The sequence below is a fragment of the Nannobrachium achirus genome (assembly GCF_963921795.1).
Source record: "Nannobrachium achirus genome assembly, chromosome: 1".
NCBI classification, from domain to species: Eukaryota; Metazoa; Chordata; class Actinopteri; order Myctophiformes; family Myctophidae; genus Nannobrachium; species Nannobrachium achirus.
In genome coordinates this window covers 50,699,543-50,717,959 of record NC_137810.1, presented here as the reverse complement: position 1 = coordinate 50,717,959, position 18,417 = coordinate 50,699,543, and the positions used below count along the sequence as shown (strand labels likewise).

At 41.3% G+C, this 18,417-nt stretch overlaps 2 protein-coding genes across 2 annotated transcripts in view; one reads left to right on the top strand and one right to left on the bottom strand.

Annotated features, from left to right (window-relative positions):
• Positions 1-267: 267 nt before the first annotated feature.
• On the bottom strand, positions 268-8,879 carry scamp4 (secretory carrier membrane protein 4). The gene is made up of 7 exons (XM_080729588.1): positions 8,787-8,879; positions 8,000-8,033; positions 5,873-6,001; positions 4,912-5,068; positions 4,289-4,390; positions 2,969-3,086; positions 268-2,212 (listed from the first exon to the last, which is right to left on the bottom strand). The coding sequence occupies exons 2-7, from the start codon at positions 8,004-8,006 to the stop codon at positions 2,024-2,026; spliced, it is 702 nt and encodes a 233-aa protein (XP_080585714.1). The 5' UTR covers positions 8,007-8,033; positions 8,787-8,879; the 3' UTR covers positions 268-2,023.
• Positions 8,880-9,676: 797 nt separating this feature from the next.
• chaf1a (chromatin assembly factor 1, subunit A (p150)) overlaps positions 9,677-18,417 on the top strand; it is a 22,294-nt gene continuing 13,553 nt past the window's right edge. Inside the window, exons 1-10 of the mRNA XM_080728104.1 lie at positions 9,677-9,975; positions 11,778-11,816; positions 13,310-13,953; positions 15,050-15,112; positions 15,308-15,552; positions 15,660-15,741; positions 15,843-15,911; positions 16,219-16,433; positions 17,518-17,689; positions 18,251-18,331. Coding sequence (XP_080584230.1) covers positions 9,915-9,975; positions 11,778-11,816; positions 13,310-13,953; positions 15,050-15,112; positions 15,308-15,552; positions 15,660-15,741; positions 15,843-15,911; positions 16,219-16,433; positions 17,518-17,689; positions 18,251-18,331 — 1,671 coding nt within the window. The 5' untranslated portion in view covers positions 9,677-9,914. The remainder of the gene's footprint in view (positions 9,976-11,777; positions 11,817-13,309; positions 13,954-15,049; positions 15,113-15,307; positions 15,553-15,659; positions 15,742-15,842; positions 15,912-16,218; positions 16,434-17,517; positions 17,690-18,250; positions 18,332-18,417) is intronic.

The window sequence follows — 18,417 nt, the reverse complement described above, 5'->3', positions numbered from 1 at the left end:
AACCAATCACCATGTTTGATGGACAAATAAATTGTCATGTAAAAGAGCAAAATAGTCCCTGTGTGAATGTGATTAACTTGTGGCTATAAATGCCTGACTGGTTAGTAATATGGACTGTAAAAATGGTGCCTCCTTGAGTTCATTTTCATCAAATACATGACTCAATTTTACTATAATCTTGTGGATTTATTTCCAATTATGAACCAATACTGTGCTATATAACATTCCTTTCCCCACAATTCAAGTAAGTCACACGCTCAAAAGGGTGAACAAGAATGTTTACTGAAATGTTTGGCATCTCATCAACTGTCACTTATCAAATCGTAACAGAAACGGTGAAAATAAAAATAAATCCAAAATAGTTATTGGCAGTCATCCACAGAGAAGGACACTTTAAATCACAATAAAATAAAAAAATAAAAAGCTCTTTCAACTAAGTGGCAGGCACCTCTCTTCCAGTTAGTGTCTACACATACAAGCATGTAGCCTTCGATTACATTACAGAACCAACCTCAATGAAAAGTGGTGTTTCTTTGTCTGGCTCAAACGCTATACACAAAGAAGTAACTAACTGGTTTCCACTTGGGGTCAGTTAATTTGATTCGATCAGGAATCAGCATTAGTCAGACTGCATTTAAGTGAGCCAGTGATACATTTACACAATTAGTAAGATTATAGTTGAAGACTATTCCATGTGCCAAAAGTCCATAATGTCTCATGAGTTTAACTTGGCCATTTAGGTTGCTCTAGTGTGGTTTAAGAAGTGTTTACATAAGGTCAGTTCAACAATTCCATGTGCCAAAAGTCCATAATGTCTCATGAGTTTAACTTGGCCATTTAGGTTGCTCTAGTGTGGTTTAAGAAGTGTTTACATAAGGTCAGTTCAACAATAACTCCTACAAAAATGACTATTGGCCAGCAGCACCAATGGTCAGTCACAAAGCATTACTCTCCAGTTTATCCAGGGGCAACCTGACATCCAAAGAGAAATGAAAGGTTTTTCCATGGTAGGGCACTGACCTCTAAACAGCAAACATTGTAGCTTTGAAACAAGAGACTGTCAGTGCACCGTGTGAAAAACACACTAAGGAAAAACAAAACATTTTTAGTGTGAAATTCGTCAAGAGCTAAAGTGATGAAAATAAGCATGGGTTTTGGCACGTTAATACATATAGAAAAGGAAAGCTATTACAGAGCATCTGCTTTTGAAACGTAGCACATTGGCTTCATTGGTATGGCCCAGTTACACTGAACAGTATAGTAGTATTGTTAAGGCAAGAGCCAAGCAAGACATATTTCACATGCAAAATCTGCACGCAATATTAAGGCGTATTTTAAGAAAAAGATAGCTAAAAAGCTACAGCGGACAAGCATCAGGCAAAATGTATCAAACGCAAACTGCGGTGCCTCTATGTACAGAATACATAGAAAATAATGATCTGGATTAATCGTGCAGTTTATAAATGCTCCTTCTTGCAAAAAGAAAAGCCCTGGTCTTCAGCGCACTATAGTATTGTTCATGCAGATCCGACAGGAAATAAAACAACCCTGTTCTGTAAAAGGTCCATAAGGCACACACCTTTCACATAGTAGCGCACAAAGCCATTTTCAGTACTCTTTGCAGTAAGGTTTCAATCTATGTATTTACAAAATAGAACACCTTCCTAAATAAATTCCTGATTTGCATAATATTATAATATATCTTTCTGCACCTCTTGTAAAATTGAAAGGATCAAATTGACTTTTATAGGCTAAAATGTAAACATTAGGTGCTATGGAATGGATAATCTTCTTAAGTGAACTTGAATACCCAAACGCTAAGGCCTTGAATGAGCTTAACTGATGAAGCTCTCACATTAAACCTCTCTTAATATTACTCGCTCTTAAAAAATAAAAAACAAAAACTCCCACAATGCACTTTGTCACCTTTAAATGATTCTAGTGTACAAATGAACTGTTCAGCTTCCTTGTGTGCCACAAAATTGGCCAGCTCGCTGTCTCCCTCTAGTGGTTGTTTCAGGTATCACCAGTGGCTGTTGTCAGGATAGCTTGGCACTGCTGCGGGGTACTGGGGTAGAGTCGGGCCTTGGGCTGTTTGTGCAACAGCATTGAATCCTACTTCTCTCACGGGGGCGCTCTTCCACAGCCCACTGCTCCACTCCTCCTTGGCGTGCTCAAAACTCCCACCGCCACCACGGTACAGTCTGTGGACCTGGTGGGTAAAGAGTAGACGACATGGATGTGTGTATATTGGGCGTGGACGTGTCTTTGGGTGTGTATGATGATCACACACGCACGTCATCAGAGACAGAGTTTAAGTCATTCCTGAGTGTGACTGCGTGTCTGTGTTCATGCAATTTGCTCGATGGATAGAATGCATGCATGCAAGTGATTGTGCACTTTTCTGTGTGCATGTGTATATATACTAATACTACTGTAAATACACAGTAAAGTCCTGTGTTAATTCATTGGTTTGTAATTCACACTAAATCAGGGGTCTTCAACGTTTTCAGACCAAGGACCCCTTAGTTGCGACCGAGATGAAGCAGAGACCCCCACAACCGTTTCAGAGATTCCATAGTTTCATCGTTTGACAGCACAATCATCAGTGTATTTTGGATTGTCAATTTGTGTTTTCAGATATTTAACCACTTGAACTGTCAATACTTCATAAACTTGACCTTTCAGTCTGCTCTTTTTTCCCTTTACACCAAACCTCTTTGCCAAAAATAGCCAAACTACAAGCTCACAACGCCGTTGTGAGCTTGTAGATCGGCTATTTTTGGCAAAAGTTCCCAGATTATGGACACTAGGGTTCAAGTAGTTAATATAAAAAAGGAGAAAAAAGTTTCTATCACAAAAAGATTTGGGGGACCCCCTGTTGAAGACCCCTGCACTAAATGAACACTCAGGATTTTACAGTGTACTATACTGTATATATGGTATATATTATGCGTGCTAGACTCACCCTGAGCAGGACCAGTCCCATTAATACAGTCACCCCAGTAAGGAGGAGAGTAGTGATAAGCATCACAATAGCGGAGCCCACGTTGGTGCTGAAAAACAACACTGTCGCCATCCAGCCGCTTCGGAGTGCAGTGGGGGTAGTATAGGTTAGTATTATGACATTATTAATGAACTGGATTACACATGAAAACCCACCGTTTCTTATTACGAAGGCGTGAAGCAGTGACGTGAAGAAACTGGCGTGGCAAATAACTGTTTACAGTATGTGAAGATGACTGTGGTGATCAGGGGCGTCGCACCAAATTCTGAGCCCTGGGTACAAGGATTCACTGTGGGCCCCCCATGAATGCTCTTCATAGGGGGAACTGGGAACAAATTATTTTGTGCTTTAACTATTGAAAAATAGCAGATCTACAAGCTCACAGCGGGCAAGCTTGAAGATCTGCTATTTTTTGAAAAACTGTGAAATTTCTTTGAATATTTCAAATCCTTGACCCCCATCTCAAAATATTTAGTTCCAGGGACCCCCCAGAAGCAAAGTTTGAGTTACAAATTTTCTAAAAAAAGACATATATTCAAAGATTTGCATGCATTTTCACGACTTTTCAAAAATAGCAGATCTACAAGCTGGCATGCAGCACCAAGTGCCGCACTGTGAGCTTGTATATCTGCTATTTTTCAATAGCTAAAGTATAAAATAATTAAGGCCCCTCCACCTTGGGCCCTAGTAACTCAGTCCCCTTGTGACGCCCCTGACAACATTACATGACTGAAGACATTGGTGTAACTACAGTAAATCATTAAGAAAAGGGTAATAAAATACAAACAGTCCAGAGGTCAAGTAGCAGGTATAAAATAATAATAATAAAAAAAAAAACGTGATCACATATAAAACAAAAAAATCCTCTTGCATGATAATTAACTTTGAATGTTGTTATGTGCTTAATGAGTGTGCAGGGATATCGGTTCAGTATATGATGGAACGGATTTAGCAACCCACAGGATGTTATGTCCCTATCAGAGAACCTGATTGGATGTTAAGAAGAAGAAGAAGAGGACCTACAACCATCTGCACAGCCCATTATTCACCCATTATTCCAACACTCAGGTTAGTAATTGTAGTGTGCTACTGACTCTTTTGTTCTAAGGCAACAACTAAATAGGAGTGGACAATATATGACAAAAACATTCTGCTATGCCTTGATGGCTTGACCTGACCACAAGTTTCTAACCCCAGTAGCAATATGCTTAATAAATGTGACTAGAATAAAAATCCAATTGTAGATATTTAAATACAGCTTTTAGGGGAGCTTCTACTCACCAAACTCCCCAACCAGGGATGCCTATAGTCTGTATGAGTGCGAACACACACTGAAGGAAGAAGATGAAGAAAAATGTCATGAAGTTGAAAGAACTATCAGCCCTGAGAAGAGAAAGAAAGAGGGAGAAGACAGAGAGAAGAAAGGAAAAAAGGAACGAGACATGTCAGACAATTAAAGTAATTATATGTGTCATGGAAGTGCCAAATGTAATCTTGCTTCTTCCCACACTCTGAATTTGGCTCAGCTTGCAGAGCAGACTGACAACTATGCATGACGTACTCCAGCCACAGAGAAGCAAGCAAAGCCTTCGACTCAAGTAAGGTGAGTGCAGGCACAGATGATGAAACAAGTGGCCTCTGGGAAAGAGGTTTTCTGTCCATTTCTAGTACTATTATACCGTCAGGGCTGCATTATGAGATACTTCTTCCAATGCACTCCCAATAAGACAAGAGGGCAACTCATCACAGAATCATGGCAAAGCGTGTAATGTGCCTGTTGGCACAGCTGGGCTGAGCCACACACCATAACTACAAGCCACTGAACTACTAACCCTGGTTCTCAATCCCCAAACCTTATTCCTTCTCTCAATGTCTAAACTGATATTTGTGCATGTGGAGCTCACCTGAAAGCCTTGTAGAGAGGTCTGAACCAGCAGGTGTAACTACAGGGGCTGAACAGAATGACCCAGAGCAGTGAATAGCCAAAGTTGATGGCACTTCCACCACCAGCCCACCAGGCAATGCATGAGATCACATTCATGCACAGTGTGCCTGAATACACTGTAGGGGAAAAGCACAAGGGACACTGTTCATTTTTCCATTTTCGCTCCACTTTAGTCACTGTCAATTCCCTAGGTGTACTGCAATCCCTGTCGCTGACTCACTGACCCAAAGGATTTCAGTATTATCCAAAATGTATACAATATTTTGTTTCTGTTAACATAGGCTAAATAAATACAAATTAGAATGACATTTCCTCCACCATCACAAAGAATAAAGCTTAGAGAACTCATGCAAAAAGCACATTTGAAATACAGGACAAAGAGAAGAAACCTATAAGTAATTAATTCATCATCATCATCATCATCATCTCAACTTAAGGCATTCAACCAAGAAGTGGAACTTCAGAGCCTGACTCAGTGCCATTGCAAAGTACCACCACCACGTTTTGTAGAACAGAGATGCAATGCAACTAGGTTTGTTAAAGCATATGGTTGGGCCATTTAACGACATGAACCCTATGTCTTTATGTCTCAAATATTATGAGATTTTAGAAATGTCATAATAGGCAAACATTTGTATAGTTTCGCTATTTGACGTACAAGTGTGTTATCATTAGCATATAGTTATCATTAACAACATCATTAACATACAGACAATGCATGATGAGCATAGAGATTACTTATAGATGTGTGTATACCACATGTTTGACAACTACCTACTTCTTTTGTTTGTGTGGCCCTACTAAATTACATGAGGCTCTAGAATGGAGGAAAGGGCGGAAATGAACAGCTATAAGAATATTCTTCCCCGATATATCACACAGATAAATCAAAGCCGGAAAATGAATGAGAGGAAACGTACTCATCCAAAGGATGTAGACTTTGCGCACCAACTGCGTGTGTGGAGCAGGAATTTCCTCTTCAATGTTGTGGTAGAAACAAGGTTTAATTCTCAGGAACGCCGGCAGGGGAGGGAAGTTATTCACCCGCTCTAAGACAGGAAGCAAAGTATCATTTAGTGCGGGGGTCAGCAACCCGCGGCTCTAGAGCCGCATGCGGCTCTTTAGCGCCGCCCTAGTGGCTCCCTGGAGCTTTTTCAAAAATGTATGAAAATGGAAAAAGATGGGGGGAAAAATGTATTTTTTGTTTCAACGATTTTTTTATCTTCACTGTCTAAAGTAGGCCTAAAGCCCTGCTTCATCATACAAGACTGACGCACAAAAGTAGTGAAAACAGCTGATCTACAAGCACACAACGCCTCGCACCGCGAGGCGTTGTGTGCTTGTAGATCGGCTGTTTTCACTAGTTTAGTTCATTTTTGTAAATGATAAATACAAAACGAAGTTTTGGACGTACAAGGTTTCTACCCAACAACGACGATATATAAGGCTTTTATAATTTTTTGCGGCTCCAGACAGATTTGTTTTGGTTTTTTTTGGTCCAATATGGCTCTTTCAACATTTTGGGTTGCCGACCCCTGATTTAGTGAAAGAATTATCTTGGAACGTGATTAGAATCTATTCAAATGATGTCATGATACTTTTTTTTCATGCAGGTCCAAAAATACTTGCAGCCAAGCGGCAAAAACACAGTTAAACGTATTTCTAACCTTATCCTCAGTCAAATAAGTACAACAAAACGCCCCACCGAGCAGTCGGCGGAAATAGATTAGGGTGAGCGTGTTTTGAGGCGAGCATTCTCACTTTAAATTAAAAAAGCTAACAAAGCAGATTTTCTTTTTCCAGTGGATTCTTTGTGACTAGCGTCAGGGCAACCACACTTGCAATTTCCCAGAATTGCATATTTCTAGATCAAGCTTTCCATACAGTTTGTTTGCAAATCGTTGGTATCGCAAGTTCAACTCTAGTTTCAACATAGCAACCAAAACACGGCTAGTATGACTTCCTCAGACATACCACACTTGCAATTTCCCAGAATTGCATCTTTCTAGTTCAAGCTTTCCATACAGTTTGTTTGCAAATCGTTGGTATTTCAACATAGCAACCAAAAAACGGCTAGTATGACTTCCTCATAATTCACAGAAAGGATGTAGCCGCATTTTTTTGTAATATGTTGAATCTAGGGTTGCAATACCTCCCATAGGCAGCCAATGCATCAAAGTGTTTGTTTCATTAAAGAGAGAGAGAGAGAGAGATCCTACAAATCATAACAATAACAATAGTAATAATAATAATTAATATACTATAGAGAGGCACGGATAGATAGATACAGTACATGGATCTATCAATAGAGACAGAGAGAGATAGATAGAAATATAGAGAGATAGATATTAATAATGAATAATAGTAGATGAGAAATGGATTTGGAAATGCACATGTACAGTATGTGCGAGCGATGGCTTGGAGCAGCTTGCATGTGTGTGTGTGTGTGTATATATTACGTGTGTGTGTGTGTGTGTGTGTGAGACTGTGTGTGTGTGTGTGTGTGTGTGTGTGTGTGTGTGTGTGTGTCTATGTGACATTTAGAAACAGGTGGTACACAAGACCACAGTGATTCCCACAAGTGGTTCCAAACCTCAATACTTAAAATAATCACCTGAACTGAATTTCTTGACAGAAAGTAGCTTATTATAACATGTCTACGGTGGACTTTCTATGAAACAAACATTTTGCAGATAGAAAGAGGATAATTCAAGCTTTCCATACAGCCCAATATTGGTGAGTTTGATGACGTTTAATTCAATCAGATAGCAAAAAAAACTGTTTTGATGCATTGGCTGCCTATGGGAGGTATTGCAACCCTGTTGCAATTTGCAGCTAGGAAGGATGCAAACAGCTTGGAGAGAAGAAAGCAGTGGAAAATGTAACATTAAATGACAGATGGAAGGATGCATAGGAAATATTGTGATTGTGCACTACAGTGGTATTTTCTCTAAGCAAGCTATCAATATTATTTAACCACACAGTAAACCTACATGCAGACTGAAACATGTGATGCTAATTAATTTCCTAACTATTTAGAGACCAACCTCCCATTTTGAAGTCCTATAGATGTCTTCTTTCCTGTAAAGGAATACAGATATTTACACATCAGTACGTTTTAAAACCCATAACCATGAGGGCAAAATAACTAATATGGCTTAACTCTATACCTCTACACCAACACTCCACAATACATGACTGAATTGGCCAAATCAGCTAGCTATATGGAAAACCAGGCGCTAGCAAACTTTAGAAATTACTCCTTGTTTTTGGTTTTATTTTTCTTGTTATGTTTTGTTCATTTATTATTTTACACACCGCAGTGAAATGGTGTGGGAGACGGATCAGAAGGCTTCACATTTCAATGTGTGCGGCTGGCTAGTGGCTACTTGTGTGATGTTGGTTTATCAACTGAAAATAGTGAGCCCCCAGCAACATGTCTGCACCCCGTTATGTTATGTTTAGTTGGGAGTGATACAGACAGACTCCAATGACAGACATATCCTATTATTCTCTGGCGTTGCATTTAATTTACAGCAACCGCTCAGTGCTTTCAGGTTGGCTTTGGCCGTGTTTTTAAATAGTAACGTGACGTTAGTTATCATGAAATCAGCAACGTTAGCCAAGGCTAACGTTAGAATGGAATCATGATGAGCCCCGCTAGCCAGCGTCCCTGTCTAGTCTATAGTCTTCTAGTCCAACCCTAACCCAAACGTCACGTTAAATTGTCTATCTTTATCGGACACACTGTTATTAAGTGTAACGTCCCGCTTTCCATATTAACACAAACCGTGTAGACTTGTAGAAATGACAGTAGACATATTCTCTCCTTACCTTGTCGCCGGTCAGCGCCAATAGAAGTTGGTCACTTTATTCAGACAGGATGCGCCGAAGCACCCCCAGGTCCCGTGAAAAAGATAGCTGCGCTTGTAGTTCCACGCCTCGTCGTTTCAACACGTTCGACTGGTCGTGGAACTACAGATCCCAGAGAGTCATAGGAAATGCGTGACAAAGATCGATCTTCCCTTCCAGATGGTGAGGAGGTGGGATGAACCTACAGTTTATTATGAAACCAGCCTCGGCTCAGTTTACTCAAAATCCGCATGTATGTGATTGTGGTGTACATATTATATCCGGGGACCACCCTATGTTCCCCTCTCTATATTCCCCACCTCACATCATTAGTTTTAGTGAGGTTAGGGTTAGGGTTATTTTGAAATATTTTGAAAATAGCAGATCTACAAGCTCACAATGCTTCGCATCAGTGTGAGCTTGTAGATCGGCTATTTTCAAATGGCCAAAATGCATGTAGGACTGAACATTGAAGTGGTATATTGTATGTGTTTTGTAATAATAATAATCAAAATCTAGAAAGTATAGAAGTAATTAGTAGGCCTAACGCCTAACTATTGTAGTGGCGTAAAAAGTACACTATTTTGATCCAAGATGTAGTGCAGTTGCAGTAGAAGTAGAAGTATTAGAAATCTGAAATACCCCAGTAAAGTACTAAATACCTCAAAATAGTTACTTTACAGTTACACCACTGGATATGAGCTCTCCTTCCCAGCGCGCGACACCGCCGCGCGAACGACTCACAAATCGACCCCTCTTCTCAGTCTCGCGGGATTTACTCCGACCAATCGGCGGCAGCTCCCGTTGGAACACGAAGCACTCCCGCCAATTCTGAGTGAGGAGCGCGAGCCGAGGATTCTGGAGGCAGGCAGCCGAGCGGAGGAGGAGGAATCCAGGGGAGATGTGGAGGGAACAAAACCAAGGCTTTTCTTCACCTATTGACACAAAATCACAATAGAAAGGACACACACATATCTCGGGCAATAACCAGGGTCGTCATTTTGGGGGGTGACGGGACGTCAGGACTCTTGTTTGTTGTGGTGTTTTTGTTTTGTCCGGGTCTCGACGCAGCGGGCCTAAGCCTAGGGAAAGCCTCGGGCAGTGGTGGTGATGTTGGCGGCGGAGACGCAGACCCTGAACGGCATGGCCTCCACCACCCCACGCAGGAGAGGTGAGCGTTGTTAGCTGCCGGTGCTAACCCAAAGGCTAACACACAGTGTTTCTCAAACTTTTAACATTTCAATGTCTTCCACCCCTTAACTCTGACAGTGTACAAATGGAACCTAGTGGGTTCATTTGGTTCCATTTTGTACACTGTTGAGAGTCACAGACGTGTATGGTTCAACTTGGACCCCCCTAAAGGAACCCACAAAGTCCCTTGAATCCACTCTGGGCTAACATGCTATGATGATGATGATGATGCGTCCACCATCAGCTCTGATAATAATAGTCTAAAAACATTGTAATTTTTGGTAGTGTTGCGTTTTGTCTGCAGCGTGAAGACAAACAAAAGTCCCAGTCTGAACTGTCACGTTTTGTGAAGTGACTTCTCGTCATTTTGTCCCCCTTGTTTGACTTGTCGTTCATGTTCAGCTACGTTTTCTTACTTGTTTATATTATAATTGTCAACTATAAATGTAAACTTTAACTTAAGTGTTATTCATATTGTTAACTCGGGAGTTCTTATAGCTAGTTTTATTCGCCAACTTTACTATTGTCCTGCTGTCTTATTACAACGTCTTCGTGTAACAAACTAGCGGTTTAACACAGCATAAACTTGAGTAGCGTTGATAGTCTCATTGCACATACACATATTTTGCAACAGTAACGTTTATCATTATTGTTAACTATGTGGTTCTGGTTAGTTAGCTACCACCACTAGTTCACTGTATGGTTGGTATCATGCTATGCTGCTAGCAGACAAGCTAACGTCGCAGTATGTGTTTGTGAACATCTCAAATCAAATCTGTTTTGTCCTCAAACATTGCTCTAACGCAACACTCGATTTTCAGTGGTTTAGTCAGTGAATCTATAAACTCCCAGCATATTTAAGGATGTCTTTAATTGCGAGTTGCCGGACTTGTGTTGTCGTTGTTGGAAGGTTGGTCAGCTTTCTCTTGACAGCACCACGGTGTGTGTGCTGCGGACGGACACACAGCCGGGCCTGGTGCGTGCACCGCTACCGACCCACTGGCACACACTGAATGGCGGGAGAGGCTGAGCAAACCAAACAGTGTGCTTAAAAAGTTCACCAACCGTGCCTGGCGAACAAAACCGAGTCCTTTTAGCACAGTGCGTCTCCAACGTTTTCATGTCAAGGACTCCCAACATTGACTCTTATAAGCCCGCGGACCCCCATTTGAAAACATATGCCAGGGACCCCCATAAGAGAAGATTTTTACGGCTCTAGCCGTGATTACCAACCATTTTAATTTCAAGGACCCCTAGTTTGACATGCATTTTAGGCTACGGACCCCCATTTAATGGCATTTCTATCTCTGAGACCCCAATGTAGTAACATAAATGTTAATTTAACTCAAGAGAGTGTGTGGGTCCATTTGGTGCCATTTGTGCATTCTCTGAGTTACATACCCATAAGGGTCCATTTGGTTCCTAACTATCATTTAGCTGGGAACCCCCTATAACTCACTCAAGGACCCCTGGGGTTCCCCGGACCCCAATTTTTAGATCCAATGCTTTAGCAACGAAACATAACAATGTGATCACAACGCTTATATTAGATTGTATTTATATAAAGCCAAGTCAAGTTGCCAGGATCTTTCTTGAGGATATTAAGTGTAGGAGTTAACATTGCCAAATACACACAATCAAAACAAAAGCTGCATTATAGTTAATTAACTGAATAACCACAAAAAGCTTCAACTTTACTGCAGCTGTCTCTTTATGTTGAATCACACACATTTTGAGGATCATTTGGTACAAAGTATAATCTTGTGTTCTATCCATATTCAGGTGCTGACTGTAAATCCAGTAAGAAGACTCTTGTTCAAGGTATGGAAAAATTATGTCTTAACACTTTCGCCTGGCCGCAATTTTTGCAATGTATTGTATCAATCTAGATTAGAGGGATTGTTATTGTTATGTTCAAACCACAAGTCTGGCCATACTAAATTGGTATGGTGCTAATCGAAGGTTCTGTAGTGCACCAACAATTTGTTATTGCGTGTAGTATTGGATAAATCTTTGTATTTTCCTACATTCCTCAACCATTTACTGTGTTTTATCTGCTCTTGACATATTTGACACAGTATGGAGATACTCCTTGGTATATATTTTGTTGCATCATCTGCTATTGCATGATAAAATTGTCATCCATTACAATTGGTCATAGAAATACCGTATAGGCTATGTAGCTAAATGGTAGTTGTTAGACTGCACAAGACACATTCTTTATTGTGCCTAACTTGCATTAACTAACTCACATTTATTCAAATTACTTTTGAGATATGAGATTTAAATATGATTCAGTTCCATTTATTTTATCAACCTTTTCCTGAACAACATGGTTATAGCTCTATGACCCAGACATCTATAGCAGGAGTTCTCAGCGTGGGGTCTGTTACCCTGGACCATTTGGTGGTCTACGCACAACGCACCATTAGCTGGTGGTCTGCGACACCAGTCTGTACAAAAACTAATTCATAATAATTTAATTTTATAGATATTATTCACAACCATTATTTATCTATCTGCAGAACAACCACTTTCAGTCGAATCTCAAGCTGTCTCTCACAACAACAGTTTTGGCTAGTAGTCTATTTAACAAAACAAAAGATACTTAACCCACTGAAACCATCCAAATATGACGGGTACAATGGCGAGTGGATGACTAACAACCGGAAAGTGAGGTTCATTATCATTTCGCACATTCTCGATCAGATCAAAACTTGTTTTCATGTTAAACTCTGCACAGGCTCACAAATTGTTTTTTGAAAATAATTGAAACTGAACCTGAGAAAGGGCAGGCTGACTCCACAAAGAGTGCTTATTATCTCGATCTGTGTGTTGTGGTAGATTATACAACTGGCGCCCCGGAGGCCTGCAGGTTAATATCGGAATACTGATATTACCTGTCACAATTCCAAACATGACCCATATTATAATTAATTCAGTCTATATTAGTAGCTTAATGACTAACTTTTTATTGTCTTCTTTTATGTCAAATGTATTTGTATTTAAGTTCATAAAGTTTACATAAGTATAATTAAATGCATGTGGATAAAAAATATATATTTAGGATTCCAATTAAAAAATGTCAAAAAATAATTAAAACAAATAAATAGCAGATCTACAAGCTTTAGCTTGTAACTTTTATTTAATTGTTTACTTTTGTGTGAAACTGTGAATACAGAGATAGGAGGTTTCTGCCCGACAGAATACAGTATGCAATGTGGCCCTCTGGAGAGATTGTGGAAATATAGTGGCCCTCTCCATCATCAAAGTTACAGATGGTCACTGTGTTTCCTCCTGTACTCTGCTCACAGCTCGTCTCCCGTTCAAGCGGCTGAACCCTGAACCGAAGGAGAGCCAGGAGCAGAAAAGGGCCCGCCCTGCTGCTCCCTGCCCCGAATCGGGGGTCTCCGATGGGGAGAACGAGGCGGAGCCCTCCCTGCTCCCTGTGCGCCACGGACCCGCACTGGTCAACGGCCGTGGACCCCTCGATGGCTTCATGCGACGAGGTCGCCCAGCTCCTGCAGTTGTGGATCTCACATCTCCCATAAAACTCCCTGCCACGCCCGTGTCTGCCTCCTCCTGCCTCCCCGCAAAAGACCGACATCCAATTAAAGACAAACCTGCCTCCACCGAGAAACCCAGTAGCAAAAGTCATACTCCAACAAGGAGAGGAGCTTCAGACTGCAAAGTGACAAAAGAACCAGAACAGGATGAAGAGGTAGAAGAGGAGGCAGATGTTGAAGAGGAGACGGAGTCTGCCTCTCTGCTAGACACCACGCAGGGATCTGATGAAAGTGATGAAAGTGACGAAGAGGAGCAGGATGAGGAGTCTGTAAAGGCTGACGTGTCCAGTCTGGGGAACGCGTCCATGTTGTCTCCCTCCTCTGTCAGCTCTCTGTCTGCTGCTGAGAGCTCACCAGAACAGGCAAAGACTAACAGCATTAATTCACCTACAGTAAGTCTGTGATGGAACACGACACCCCACCTTAGCTGAAAAAAAAGGAGCTGAATTCTCTCTACTCATGGGTGCCGTGCAACGCTATTTTAACAGATTTTTATGACAGATATTTTAATACTGTACAATAACTAGCACATCTGTAGTGGTTGGAGGTGGAGGTTGGAGGTCTATCTCCCTTCTCATTCAGACTACTGATTACCAAAATAAATATATCCTGTTTACATACTACTAGAAAAATATATCCTTTACACACTAGGAAAATTGGCTCACCCAAGGTTATTTCTTACACACTAGAATTTGAAAGAATGCATCTGCAAATATGTCACACCAAACTCTTAATTTGATGATGCCTCATTCATACAGGTTGATGCTTTTATTCACGGTGAAACATAAACCTCATTTTTGAGGGGTCGAAAAAAAGTAATTATGTGTGGGTATCGTGACACAAAACAGCAGTAAATGAAATGCAAATAAGAACACCCGGATTTGTAAGGACATATTTCCACATAAAACTGAAATGGAGCACACTTCATATCATATATAAGTGATCTTAACAAATTCATTGCTGCAGTATGGTCTTATCAAAGCTCTTATCAAAGCTCTATCTGTTTATTAGCATCAATGAAGCAAACGCCACCTAGGGATGGGACGATATGAACTTTTCATGTTGCGGTTATTGTGATCAAAATAATAGTAATTTACGATTTATCGCGATAATCAAAATATTCCCCCTGGGGCGGAACGTTTGCCAAAAGAATTAGAGATCTACAAGCTCACAATGTGCTGTGCCGCGTTGTGAGCTTGTAGATAGTAAATGTTTGGTTGAGAGTGGGGGGGGAAAAAAGTACAATGTTTACAGTTTTATTATAGAGGGTTTAAATGGTACCAGATATGCTGCTCGGCAAATAAAAGGTGAATTGTTCCCAACTCCCAATGCATGGCGGAGGACAATTTCACGATAAATTTACATCTCCATGATACGATTATCATGAGTGTTTTTTTTTTATCACGACGATAATGTGATTATCGTCCCATCCCTATTGACACCATTATGGAATAATTGTCTGCTTCTTTTCCCTTTCCTTCATAATAGGATCCAAAGACCACTCCCAAGATACCAGCTGACCAGAAGAAGGCGAACAGACGCTCACTAAAGGTAAGTTATTACTTGTTTACTTGCCCTAATAGCTAGCTAATTGCACAAACGCTTGTATGGAGAGTTTGTGCAATTAGCTAGTTCTTATTATATTCCTTGCACGTTTTCACACGGTATGCCACGCATTCAACTGATATGAATCTGTAACTGAACACTGATGGGGAAATGACTGGATTCTAATTTGTGAATCCACAGAGCCCACAAGAACAGGAGGAGAGAAATCGCCAGCGTCAGGAGAAAGAACGCGAGCGGGAGGAGGCTAAGGCTGCAAAAGAGAAGAAGAAAGAGGAGGCTCGCAAGCTGAAAGAAGAGCGAGAAAAGGAAAAGCGTGAGAAAAGGGAAAAAGATGAGCGGGAGAAACGTGAGAAAAAAGAAAAGGAGGAAAAGGAAAAGGCAGAGAGGCTAAAAGCTAAAGAGGAGCAACGGAAATCAAAGCAAGAGTGAGTCATAATCAGCCACAGCTCTGTGCTCTTTGTGATTTTGGCATACATTCTGAATGCAGATATGTATTTGTTGTGGTAAATGTATTTCTCAAACTTAACCTCAGGGCTAAACTTGAAGAGAAGCGGAAGAAAGAGGAGGAGAAGAGACTGAAAGAAGAGGAGAAACGGTTGAAAGAGCAGAAAGATGTGAGTTTAGACAGAACTGCGTCAATGTGGTTACAAGTCAGATTTGTTATGGTACGTGTAAAACACGCTAATAAATATGTGTTGTATTTGTGTTCTTCTAGCGTGCAAAAGCTGAGAATGCAGCGATTACGCGGTTTCTACAGAAACCCAAGACTCAGCAGGCTCCAAAGGTAGATCTCACATCATTTAAATATAATTAATGTTCCACCGTCGTTAACTTGATTTTCTGTTCAACAATAGATGGGCTTCCACAGACCTTGCACTATGTATTGTAAAGTAAATTCCGCTGTGTTGCTTTTTTGTGTTTATTTTTTTCCTAGCACAAACTTGTCGATATACGACCATCCCTCACCAGTGTTGCATAGTCAATCGGTCAAATTGTTGTTCATCTTTACGTTGTTCACCAGACCAGTGCAGAACCTTTCCATTAGCACAAAATGAAACCACTCCAACCATTTCTGTGCTCTTCTCTATAAGACCCTGGCAGCTGCCTGTGGGAAGTTTGCTCCGTTTGAGCTCAAGGACAACATGTTCCTGGCACCTTTGTGCCGGGTCCAGTGTGAAGACTCCGTTCTGGAGGAACTAGACCGGTACCTGTCAAAACCCGGCGAGGACCTGAATGGACTTGGGGAATGGCTCAGGAAAAAACCCAGCAGGCTCGGACCAACCAAACGCAGACGGAGAAATCTCAGGTGAGACTGGCATGACAAGTAGAGTTGGGAGATAAGCAAAAATATTCCTATTGTCCATCGTATGCCCCAAACGTAACTCATTCTGTGCCTATCCCGAACATGTTCGGCTTTATTTCAATCCAATACAATTTTTTTTTTATTAATTGACTTACCCTGAGCTGCTTGTAGAGTCGTGGGTGGTCCTGGCTCGTCCTACGCTAGCCAGCTAGCCATTTTACATGGTCTGACGATATATTCCATTAAAAATGGTTTAAAATACATTTTTGAGCCCCCCAATGTTCACTGAATGTTCAGCGCCGCTTCCGGAACGTAGTCCAGTGTGCCTATCCCGAACATGTTCGGCTTTTTTAATGAAATGAATAAAATGATCCGAGGCCTTCTGAAGCCTGGGCCTAAATTTTCAAGCCAGTGATCGAAATCCGGGAGCCCCCCGGCCGGCCGTTAGCCGCGAACGTTGCCGCGAATCGCCGCCGAATCCAATGAAAAACCACATCTTTGGAGGCCCATATCTCTGGATTGTGTTTTTAGGGATGTGGCGCGAGGTTTATTTACGGCGAAATCGCCTAAAAATGATCTTTTAAATGACAAAATGCTAATAGCTATTCTGTAGCCATTTTCATCCGGGACCTTTCCATGACGTGCACGAACGTGAGCACGCGCGTCACTGCAACGTGAGTCCCCGGATGCTAATACGCTCGCCTATGGGACAAACCCTGGCATTCTTTGGCGCCCTCTAGGGGCTGGCACTAAAACGGTTAACAGATTGATAGTTGATGGGGTTGCAAGTTCGCTAATAATATGGGGTTGTGAGATCAAAAGGTTTGAGAACCCCTGCTCTAGGAGAATCCTAAATTGAAAAAGACCTATCTCTGCATATCAGTTTCCACCTCACTAGAGAAAGAGATGGTCGGGCTGGATCTTGCCTAATCTAAAGAGTCATTCACACGCTTGCTTGTCTGTTTCCATCACTCTGATCCTAGACACGAATCATGATTGGGCTAGTTCCGCTACATCCCATAAGCTAGAAGGAGAGGAGCATTGCAATTAGCTAGTTGCTTATGTTCTTCTTTTTCCTTCTTCCCAGCAATTGTATGGTGGTGGAAGAGGGAACTAACTCTGAGGGTGTTCCGGATCGTACACACTACGGCCCCATGAAGCTGCTAAAGTTCCATGAGAACTACAGACCAGCCTACTGGGGCACCTGGAGCAAGAAGAGCGCTTTTATCTCGCCTCGTTGCCCGCTCAGACAGGACAAGGTAAGGCTGGACAAGCCAAAGTTGCATGTTTGTCAGCACCTTCACAAAATGGACATTTATATATCACATATACCGGATGGCTGGCATAGACGTAGGGGCAACTAGGCTGCTAATCTAGCCTGACAGCGTGTCGTGGGTTAGAATCCCGATCCCTACGACCTTTTCTGCGTGTCACTTCCCATTTCTCTCCCCGTTTCCTGTCAGTTTATTCTACACTATCATATAAAAACAGATAAATACCCCCCAAAATATTTAAAAGAAAAAACACGTTAACAGATTGTTTGTGTGTCAAATGGATAGCCTTAATTTAAATGGTTAACAATTATACCTCTTCTCTCACATTGTAGCATTACATTTGTGTTTTCTATTCACGTGGTAAACACTGAATGCATACAGTACATAGAAAACCGCCACTCCTATCCTCTTGCTATTTAAATATTTACAATACATGATGATAAAGATGCATACATTACTATGGCCAAATTGTATAAAAGTCACTTACGTATAGAGGTCATTAAAGATGACACATGTTGCTTAATACCAGTGTCCATTCCACCACAGACCCTGTTGGACTATGAGGTGGAGAGTGATGAAGAATGGGAAGAAGAGGAACCTGGAGAGTCTCTGTCACATAGTGAAGGGGTGAGTCTGTCACATACTCACATAAAAATGTGAAAGTCAAGTAAGTCTGTGAACAGCTAATCTCTGGCAGCGCTAGATTCCTTGTA